This window comes from Cupressus sempervirens, chromosome 8, assembly GCF_028749045.1.
Source record: "Cupressus sempervirens isolate cs-2001-9-10 chromosome 8, ASM2874904v1, whole genome shotgun sequence".
Classification (NCBI taxonomy): domain Eukaryota; kingdom Viridiplantae; phylum Streptophyta; class Pinopsida; order Cupressales; family Cupressaceae; genus Cupressus; species Cupressus sempervirens.
The window spans coordinates 538,155,329-538,167,394 of NC_143125.1; the positions used below are offsets into that span (position 1 = coordinate 538,155,329).

The 12,066-nt window shown below is 34.7% G+C and overlaps 1 protein-coding gene across 6 annotated transcripts in view; it reads right to left on the minus strand.

Annotated features, from left to right (window-relative positions):
• Positions 1-12,066, minus strand: part of HCAR (coenzyme F420 hydrogenase family / dehydrogenase, beta subunit family) — a 218,961-nt gene that overhangs the window by 164,078 nt on the left and 42,817 nt on the right. For 5 of the 6 annotated variants that reach the window (XM_089798344.1, XM_089798342.1, XM_089798343.1 and 2 more), the window contains 3 exons: positions 4,931-5,015; positions 4,661-4,702; positions 3,994-4,072 (listed from right to left, as the gene is read on the minus strand). In XM_089798344.1, coding sequence (XP_089654470.1) covers positions 3,994-4,072; positions 4,661-4,702; positions 4,931-5,015 — 206 coding nt within the window. The remainder of the gene's footprint in view (positions 1-3,993; positions 4,073-4,660; positions 4,703-4,930; positions 5,016-12,066) is intronic. The other variant, XM_089798346.1, reaches the window with a different exon arrangement.

Here is a 12,066-nt window from a genome sequence, read left to right on the forward strand (position 1 = left end):
GTCTATAGTTTTAGACTACATATGGGGCTTCTAGGGACATCATTTGCATCAAGTTTCCAATGAGATTGAGTTACAACTTTTCTAAGAAGACATCATGTACTTTTCGAAAATCCTCCAACACGCTATCTTTTCTTAGCAGATGGCAATATTGGTACACTATGATGTCTTTGTTCCATGGTTCATGAAGAAGTGCAGTGAGATTACAAACGCATGCAAAACAATAGTTCAAATAGGAAGACATGTAGAATTCTTTCCTGGTAGCTTGTGAATGTTTGAGTTGATTCCTTAATGAACTAGCTATCAATTCAGCCCAATCGAAGAATTGTGTACCACTCAAAAGAATATCTATATAGTGGAACATCCAATCTTCAAAAACAAGGACATCAGCTGAACCTTTAACTCTATGCAGCAAAACTACCACGTCATGCATGTGAGATTTCATATGGTCTTTAGTTAACACCTTTGGGAGCCTTGAACCTCCTCTGTAAAAGGTTTCAATCCACTTTCTAGCTATTTGATTACAATTCTTTTTAGGGTCCTCTTGAAATTGAACCAAGGATTGAGTAAGACTGAAACTAGCAAAGGGTGACTCGGGTAACTTGAAGACTAATATGATAGTCTCCCTGGAAATCGACAGAAGGGTATCACCATTGTTTCTTACTATGCTCTTGGACTTGACACCATAATGGTTGAGACAATATTGGAGTAATTTCGGGTTTGGTAAGGCGAGACGAAAGGCACCAGCTTCAAGGAGCCCACTTATCAAGACTTCAAGACATCCTTTAATCTCTGCTTGTCCCAAAAAATTCTCTTGCAATTTTTCTACTCCAACCCCCATTAGAATTGTATTAGAAATTACATGTCACCGACACTCTAGACTAGAAGTATTCCCAAATTAATGCATAATAGACTTCATACTTACGACAAGGACAAACACTCCCCAAGTTCTTTCTTCCTGAAGAAAAATGACATAAAAAGAATAGAAAGAAAAGCTTTCAACCCTCACCTGCAAGCAGCTGAAAACTAGAAACACTTCCTTTTCTTTGTCCACCGCTTTACCTTCAATTTTACAGACTAGAATAAGAATAAGCTCCAACTAGGTTTTAAAATGATTTACATACCCAGAAACTACCACTAAATATTCAGGCCTTAATGACAAGATAATCCCAGCAGAAAATACACACTTCAATAAATTATGATGTCCTTCCATTAAATGATCACTTGAGAAAATTGTCCAAATCATCATTAATATCCCTCTGACAATTTAGATTTAGCTTTCATTTGAAGATTTGGCTTTTTCACTTGCACTGCCAACTCATCATCCGTACTCAGCAATACTAATTTTGAGACGGCCTTTCCATCATTATTGGGATCTCAATTTTCACGTTTAAAAGATAATCAATCATCAATCTTACTTCTCGACATCGTTTTTCAACATTGGAACTCATTTGAACCTCTTCAAACCTTCGTACAAAGTAGTTTGAAGTGGTTTGGATACAACCTGCAACTCATTTGGTAGGTCCCACCTGTAAAACAAATGTTAGCCCAAAAAACTTTAATGGAACCAGTTTAAACTCTTTTGAACTTTGGTACAAAGTGATTCGAACAGGTTCAAAGGACTTGTTCATAGGTATTTTATAATCGATTCAGTCCTATATACCTAGAACAACACAGAGACCTCTGAAGGGATCAATATAACTCATGAAGTCATGAAGGGCACACTTGGAGAGGTGAGACAAAAAAGACAGGAGAAAAAGGCTCGAAAACTGTGACTTCGAAGAGAGAAAATGAATATAATGCCGACTCAAAATTTAGACTAACACCTAGCAAGGACATTGATTAGGAGATATTTTTGCAGGCATGAGCGTGAGCATCTTGTAGATGGAACGTATTGAAATCTCATACTGCTACAGTATTATTCTCCTCATTTGGGTCAAAAACTTGTTCAGCAGATTTATAAGGCTTAATCTCAGACCTGGAAAGTGCTTCAAGATGATATATTAGCAGCAAGAGTCTGATGAACCGATGGAATTGGTGACTCCAGTATGCCGAACAATTTAGGACTGTCAAATCAAGCTATGCAGTTGAAGCTAGAGGTGCACAAGATTTGTGAATCTCTGTTATTCTGTAACAAAAGAAATCAGAACTGAAAAGATTATTTAGTCTGATATGAGTAATTTGCTGGCTAATGCTGAACACCTAATTGCATTATTCCTTAGTCTATTGTTGTTCTGAGCAGTACATTTACATTTTACCTTTAGATGATTGCAAAATGTTTGTTTGTGATGGTACACTACAAATATTCTTAGAGAACCTGTAAGAGTGGGAGATAACTGTTTGTCTTAATGATTGTACAGTTTCTTCACAACTTCTTTTGAAAATTTAAATCAGAGTTGCATCTAAAACAGTCTGACATATCTGCATAAGTGTTTGACAAAACATCCTATACAAAACGTTTGCACTCATTATGCATCTTCTTGGCTCAAGTATTCAAAAAGTTCAGAACAGACCTTGCATGCAAACTATTTGATGAAGTGAAAATGTTACAAAATTGAACATTCAAGGAAAACATAGGTATCTTACAAGCTCCACTAAGAAAATTGTCTGTATCAACCTTGTGATGCAAGATATGTTGGGGCTCCATCTCAATGCCTCATCACTCCCTCCTTGCACTTGTTTGTGCAAGAGCAGGAATAAGTTGGAATGCGCATACATCAACAAATTTTTCTTTTTTACAACCAACTAGTTGTGCTTAACAAAGTGGATATAGGAGTTTGTAATCCAATTTGCTCGGTTGAAGAGAAATCACAATGTGTTGAGATTCAAGGCAAAGTCAATAAAAAATTTCAATTATAGTTGCCAAATGAAAGTAACGAATTTTTAAAAACAACAAAATGCACATCTATTATAGAATTTCAATGGCAAAAGGTTGTCCGCAAACAAATCCTTCCCATTACTGTAGACCATGCATGAGCACCATTCTTGTGATTCTCAAAGAGTGCTATGCACGTGACCCATTAAAGCTATGAAATTCTCAATCTCACCCATGACTCTGTCCTCTACATCTAGATCATAGAACAATCAAGGAAATGATATCTTGTACCATTCGCTAGTTTAAGATCTCTATATGGTTAACCTCCCACTCAAAAAAAGTTTCTTTGTGCTATACTAATTAGCCAACAAATAAAATGATTAGAGATGCAAGAGCTTAGTCGTCATGTTCCACCATTCAACTATTACATTTTGCACATATTTCATAAATGTTTTTTGGTGTCTTTCTCCTTACATACTATTATGCCCCTTACTGTTCCTATTATGGACTCAAATCCATCATATATCTTCCACCTTCACAAGTCTCAAGACAATGTGTGTGAGTTGAATCAAATCTCTACAAACTAATATCTTATTTATAAAACAACACAAAATGGAAAAGCGAAAAATAAAAAAATAAGCAAAAGAAATTATAAATGAAAAAAATATTCAATAAAATTAAATTTTAGTAAACACTCGCTTCTTTGGGCGCAGAGGATAGTTATTTTCCGGATTATGAGAGCAAAGACAATGTTGATTGATGACAAAACTAAATTTCATGACTGTCATGCTTTGTTGACTGCTGACTGCTCACTGGAAGACCCAACCCCAGCTTGAATCTGGACCTGCATCTGGGCTCTCAATTCCAAACCCAATAATACAGTTTTATTCAGATGGGAATTTCCTCAACTGAAACCTGGGATAAGATACTTACAGCCCAGTACTCATGTTTTATTTATATTACTTTCCCACATAAAGTTTCTTCATATCTCCTATTTGTCATTAACTGAAACGAACTGCATATTGTAGCCAAAAACCCTCTCAGAAACCATAATTGTCTGTCATCGTAGACAAACTAAATATTTGAAAAAAGAGAAAAACTAAAAATTGTTGGCACAGGCTGTAAAGATAGTGCTCAAACATCCGCATTGCTCTTTGGCACATTTAATCAAAGAAAAATACCTCAACAACAGCTAGTGTATTCAAATTAGGTGATAATGTCGGCTTCACCCCTTTTGCTGCCAAAACTTCCTCTGGAGTCCTATAACAAGCATCAAATAATTAGTATCAGTTATGGACCACAAGAAATCAGATAAAGAACAGTCCTTGCTTTAGAATATTAAAGACAAATGCCAAAATTGTAAAGTTCAAAGTCTAAATATTTGATATTTGAAGAGTTTCTTCCATTCTTCATCAGCTCTTTCTTTTTGTGGATTTTGTTCCCCCCCATATAGCTATTTGTATTGGTTTCTTAACCACTTGTGTTGATCTTGCACTACTACAGTTTACTTTTAATGCCTTAGGTTCCTTATTTTGCTTTCCTAGTATGTACAACTTTCTACTGTTGACTGATGTATACTCAAGCCTGTTGACCTACATTTGGTTGGTCGTAGACATTAATATACTTATTAAAAGGACTACAACAATCCATAGCATGGATATTTCAATATTTCTAACTATTTCATAATTACAATATCCTTTAGCAGTCATTATATGTGATTCTTTTTCTAAAAATGGTAAATTTAATTTTCAGCTATTATGAACCATTTTCTACAATATTCAATACTTTAACTAAACTTAATTCATCTAAACCATTTTTTAAAGCAAAGGTCTTACTACTTAAACTTACCTGGCAACCACTGGCTGTGGCATAAACCTGTCCTCTGGATCACTGCAGAGAGTTAAATTGTCATAAACTACACAAGCTCCTTAGTGAACCAACAAATGGAAATGAGAAATGAGAACGTTCCACAAACCATAATACTTCATATCCAATAACAGCATACCAATAGCATCAATCCTTTGGCCATCTTGAGACTTTAATAAAATAGATTTAGACAGAAATAACTGCATCCTCTTTGTTAGATGTCACATCTCTAGTTTACTTGAATAAAAATACCTTTGGACGCAAATGACTGCATCCACTCTGTTTGAGCGTAGCATCTCCATGGCAATAGTGGTCACAATACCTGTCCACTGTGCTCCTAGAATACCAAGCAACCAGACATTCAGCAAAGCTACCGAATTACAAAACAAAATGAAGAAACTTCTCTGGGGAAAAGTTACTTGTAAGAAATTACAAAGTGAAACACAACATCAACACCTACACATCGTCAATGCTAAATGGAAATTTTCAGCAAACTTTGAAAGTTAACAAAGATCCGTCATGTTCATAGTTCTCCACATAAATGAATTTTCAGATTGACGACTATAGTTATAGTTCTTATTGGTAACAATGTTCTCTATATGTGCACAAATTTATGACATCTCACTACTTAAACGATTACTTGCATCTCTCTGCTATAATACTTCTAATTCTACACATCAAATATTTTGTCTGCGGGATTCATCCTGCAACCCAGATTAAACTAAGAAAGTATAACCCTTTTTTTGGATAAGTTGGCAAATCCTTTCAAATATCATGTGTATGAAGCCAACTGACAAAAAATTGACTATCATAGGCTCTTTTGACCAATTTTTATCATATAGGATAGTTTAGAAACATGTCGATCTTATTTCATTAGATTTCTTTTATGAAAATTGAAAATCCAGAGGGTAGCAGATATCAAAATTACCATCACTTTTGTCTTCCATGTTGTGCTCTAAAAATATGTATAACAATCTGTGTCGATCCATTACAAGTCAAATCCATAAGAAATGTATAAATATAAAGGATGGTAGATCCCACTTGAAAGTAAACTTGCACCTTTAAATAAATTGGCAAGTGTCTTCGATTAGCACAAATCAAAACAGAATGGAAAACATTAACATCGAATAACAATTCTGATCTTGGTCAACCATTTTTGGGGCCCTAAAACATCCAACATCAGTTTTCTGCTAATTTGCCGATTCAAATTCGGGATCGGATTTGGGCATGTGAATCGGATCCACAGATTCGTGAAATTTTGCTTTTCCTATTATGATTCGTAAGGATTCGTGTCCGTGTGTGTATATAAATATATATATATGATGTGTAAGGATTTGTGTGCGTGTGTGTGTATATGTGTGTGTGTATATATATAAGAGAAATAAACATAACTCTAAAACTAAATCATTTCATAGTTTGAATCTATGATTCTAAATCATTTCATATTATGAATCTATGATTCTGTTTTGAGTCTATGAATCAAAGTCATTACGATTATAAACAAAAAAATAAAAATAAAATATAAAACTGGACAAATCCGGGCACAAATCCAGATCCAGTCTCCAGGGTAAGAATCAGGTAACTAGGGTTTTCTGCAACAGGTGGATTGCTAGCAGTATGATCAGTGAAATTCTGAATATCATTACCCACTCATGGTCATTCACAAATTGGCTAAATCAGATCTGAATCAGATGTAGTTGCTGGGCTGATTCCTTTTCTGTAAACATTGATATAAAATCTCATGTTCAGTACATTAAGTCTGAAACCTAAAGGTTGTCCAATGTGTAAGGTATTGTCTTCATCATGCAACCAGAATTCACAGTTTGCTGCTCATTAATGGCAGAAAATTAATTGCAGGTTTATCTCTGTTTTTAGCATTGTTTCAGAATTTTTATGTATAGCTATTTTTGAATGAATCTATCATCAATTGATAGAAACATTATGGCTTTGTTTTGAAAATGCCATGCTTATAGAATGAAAATAGTGTAAAATTGAATAAACAAATCTGCAATAGAACCCTTTTGAGAAGTATGCAAAGTGTTTAACAAAAAGTGTACAAAGAATAATGCATGATTTTGGTGAATTTATAACAGGGTTTTTACAGTGGTATTAGAGAGTCAACCTTGCCAGCCTAAGGTTACTTTGATGAGTGAAACAGAGGAGGGTACTAGTATGCGAGACAAAGATGATGAAACTATTAAAGCATTCTTCAAGAGGACGGAGGAATTCTATAATAACATGTCAAAGACAATGAAGGAACTGGTCCAGCCACTAAGAGGCTTGAATCAGCACTCAAGTGTGGATAAACCTGCACATTGCATGATGCAGTCATGGCCAGAGTTTCTCCAAAGGAAATGGTCCAAAGACAAACCATGCAGCACGAGTCAACACAGAGGAAATCACAGACTCGTATGTCTATAAACACAATGAACATGCTAAACCAATCTTCTCATTATCAAAAAATCTAGAAGTTACATCAAAATGGCCTGCAACATGAAGTTTACAGACTTTCAGCATACATGCCTGATTACAGTGATTATCCAAATCCAAATTGGATGCTCTTCTCCTTACCAAACTACTTCCTGCCACCCTATTCTTAACTACGAACTAAAGCCACAATATATACAAGATCACAAGCAAAGAATCAGCCAGACCAATCGCATTCTCCAAGAAAGAAGAAGACACATTACAACATATAGGGCAGGACCTAAATCCTTAAAAACTCCTACAAATAAGGATGAAATGTCATCTGATCATACAAGGAGATCCAACTCGAGTGTAGGGACATTGAGCAATGCACTGTCAAGATTCACCGATCATGAAACAGCTTTGCAAGATTGGAAAACTAAATCTGACCGTAAGAACAGGAAGAACTAATACAGGATAGGATCAAACTTTAAGAATCTCCATCAAAGAAGAATGGATCAAGTCGCAAACTTGGACACAGAATCCAAATGATTCCAAGAACAAATCACTAGATGCACAATTCAAAGCGAGAGAACTGGAGGATAACTCTCATAAACACCTAAATAGAGAAAACAAGAACAAAAAATAAACAAATATAGTTTTGGTTGATGCAAGACTGCCAACAACCCAAGGATGCTCCTACATCAACCACCCCAAGTGAGTAAAAGACGTTCCATAAGAGGAACTTATGAACATCTTGAAGGATTCCTGACATAAATACCATGCTCATTTTTTATCTACATATCTTCCTTGACTTCAACTTCCATTAAATGCAAATTGGTTACTCCTATTATCAATCTTCCTAATTTATCTTGATCCTCACTATACCTTCCATCACCTAATAACAATTGATCTTGATTACCACCCTTACTCAACTAGCCCAACTTGTTTTTTCTACCAGAAACAATTACTGTCTTCTGGTGCTTCATTAGTTTGTCCCTGTTAAAGTTCTCCTTAGCCTCTGAACTGATCACAATATCACTCTGCCTCTTGTCAATGTCATGCCCGAAACACAGGGGTAAAAACACACCAAATTTTTATTATTATTATTATTATTTTGATGGGTTTAACATAAAGTTTAATAGTATTGTTAACAATGCAAAATTCATTTTAACAACAATACAAAATTGTTATATTTCCAATAATCACGAAAAAAAAACAAAACCGAACCTTCATTCTTAACATTTTTTTTTTTTTTTTTTTTTTTTTGTAACATGTAAGAAAACTTGAAATTTTGCCTAATTGAATCATCATCATTTCATCTCTTTTTTTTTTTGATGTGCATCCATATAACCAAAAATTACAATTAAATCTCATGAGAAGCAATAATACTCAACCATTATTTTATTGGCAAACTGATTCAAAGGCTCGGCCGAGAAAGAACCAGGAAGAAAACCCAACTTCGTTGCCATTACAACAAAGTTATTAAATACAATTTTCATAGGATTTCAATCCCGAATTTCAACAATCAAATAATTTCCTTCATGTCCCTTATCAAGGGATCCATATCATTTTCTGCAATACATTTCTATAATTCGTGAAGGGGACAAAATCTGATCAAGTGTCAAACAAACATGACCAAGAGACAAAATCAAACATGCATATTCATACTAGGTTTTCACAATAGGATTCACAATGAATCAAAACTAGAGAAAGGTGGATTTTTCCAACAGGATATGTCAGACACAACACCCAAATAGATGCCCAATCGGGGCTATAATTCAAGAACTTCCGTTCTTCCATTTTAACATGCCAAAACTCATACGAGGTTTGTGCTGACAGGTAGGGGCCCATAACACCCTACCCTCTCTCCCTCTTCTCGTCCCGAGAAGAGACTCTACACTGTTGGAGTCCAACTAAAAAAACCTTTCCTGAAACTGGCCACTTCTGCCTTACCCAAGGGTGAGTAATGCCAAAACACCCATACAAGGAAACTTTGAAATTCAAATATAAACATGAAAGGAAAACATTCAAAAAAAAACATGGTTTTCAAATCTTCCCAACATACCCAACATACATACAAGCATTCAAACAACAACAAGGTAGCATAGCATGAAACAAGCATGAAAACCTGAACAAGGGAGATGAAGAACTCCTACCTTCACAAAGAGGTAATGGCAATGAACAAATTTGAGTAGAGCTTTTCCCTTCCTTGCTTCAATCTTCCAAGACTCCTCTCTAAATGTAGAGATTGGGTAACAACCTTTACTACTCCAAGAAGGGCCTCTAAATAAGCCTCAAACTCAACCACCAAAAAGAGCAATAACTACTCCCACCCACCTACCAATCTAGAAGTTCCTAACTCAACTCATACTATGATTAACCACTAAGTGGAGGTGAGGTGATGCAACTCATGGTAGCCATAGTCAATTTTCGCACAAAGGCAAAAAGAGACTTTTTGAGTGATCTCAAAAGTCAATAAAAGGGGCTTAGGGGTTGGAAAAGACCCCCAACCCATACCCATACCCCTTGGGTATAATTATTTCATGTTTTAAAGCCTTAGGAATAGGTTTAGAACCAAACAAAAGCTAGGAATTAATTAGGACCAACTAACAACTCTAAAATGCAGATTAAGCACTAATCTAGATTAGGGATAACTAAACTCGATTAAGAACCAAATTAGCAAAAAGACACTAACTTAAACCAACTTAGGTCCAAAGGTTACACAGCTAACCCTAATAAGCACGCTGAAAATCACAAACAATTCACGAGTGTCAAGCGACACTAAAAAAAACATAGTTACGAACATTAACATTTACTGATCACAGAAAGACACATTCACACATCTCACAATAAAATATTTGAATTACAAACAAGGTTTCCACAATGAGCACATAGGGATCAGTTTTGTTCCTCCATCGGGTTTCTCGGCTAAAATATCTGCACTCATTGCACACATCAGTAGTCCCGTAAAATCACATGTACATATGTATATACGTATCATAAATTCACATAAATTGAAACATACATCAATCAGGGTTTCTTTCATCCTACTTATATCCTTAATCATAAAGATTCCAAAATCAATGTGTTAATCCTACATTTTACTTAATTCATCAACATACATATACATAAAACCTTAAATGACGAATATCAAATATCTGAAAGTAACATCATACAACAGGAAATAATAAAATATGTTCAAGCATCAAATAATGTCTCAACATCTCGAGTCGTGAGTATCAAAATAATAGTAATGTATCACTATTCTACGATGGATCGGGGCGAACTCAGAACATAATGCTTCAATTACTTAACTATTAAATTCATTTCTACTCATATGTAATCATCAGTAATTACATAATCAATATGACATATAACTTATTCATTAATTCAGATTAAATACAAGAATAATAATTGTTAGGCATGCATATACCTAAACATCATAACATCACCAATAGTGAATATTGAACTATCTAAATGCATAGAATCCTAATCATTGAGGTAACGAAATCAATAACATCATCATTAAGTGAAACACCTTGTATTACTGTTAGTGCAAATTAATGTTTAAATAGTCGACATAACATAGTAGTTCTCTAATCTTTAAGTATTAAAGCATGGATGTATCTGTTGATCTCAATTTTCATTAGGACATCTAAAACCTAAAACATTACTCCATATCCATTCAAATCTCCTACAACAGATTTGACAAAGAAATTCATATTTAATAAGTACATGCGAGGAGGGACCTTAAAGTCAACCTCTAACTTACCTCTTTCACCAAGTTTCCTCTAATCCATGACAATCTTTGAATTCCAATCATAGTGCTTCACAATACTTCAGTTCCTTATCCTTTTCTCTCTTTCCTCCAAAGGAACTAAAGTAGATCTTTGTCCATCCTTCTCTAGTGTCCCTGAATTTCTTCTGCAATCATAGATAGCCCCTCTATCATATTGCCAAGATCTGCCTAATAAAATATGTCAAGGGTCTATGCTTACAAAATCACAAAGAACTTCATGCCAACAAATTGTAATGTCCCCTTTCGGGACCACCTTATATTTTGCCATAAATTCACAAATTTGATTGAAAAAAGACAAAAACAGTAGTTAGAGAATTAATTCTTACTCAAATAAGATGAGATAAGTTGTATAAATATCTGAAGTGTGTTATCTCAAATCAGCTTATTCTCCTTTATATCTAAAGTTTGTTTTCTCATATCATGTTGATCTCTTAGGTCGATCTCCTTTGCTAAATGGAATTCTTTTGCTTGTTCTTCTCTCAAAAACAAACTCTTTAATTGTTTCTCCTTTATTTGCTTCAAATGAAATCTCCTTTATACTTTATTGGTGAAAAGGTCACCACCATTCATTACAATTGAGTTACCACTTTTTTATTATTGCCTTTGAGAATATTATAGCATTCCCCAAATTTGTCTCCCTTAGATATCCTCAAATGAAACATTATCCCTTTTGTATCTTCCAATGTGGAGGAGAGTTGGACGTCTCAATCACGGCTCCCTTTGCAAAGATTACAGCTTTCCACAATTACTGCCCTTTGAATGAGTCACAACCCTTCATCATTTGTGCTGTTCATAATTGTCCCTCTTTAAAAGAATCACAAATCTTCATTATTATTTACCTTTCAAAGACTCACAACACTTCATAACTTTTTCCCTTTGAATGAATCATCTCCCTATTTTCTTCTCATTTGTTTTTTCTCTTCTACTAATTCTTATTTGCTTCACATCTTCCTTTTCTCTTTATTCCTCCCTCCCACTTTCAAATGAACTTCTCTTCTCCCTTTCTATTTGTCAAGTTTGATGGAGTCACAAATTTTCATTTCATGCCTCTTGACCTTCTTTAACTTAATTGTTATGATATTGCTATTAAGATTTAACTATGTAATTTTCATGTCAAATGCATTGATCAATGTTTCCTGGGTAATGGTTCACAAGAAGCCACCTCTCATGAGAATGAATT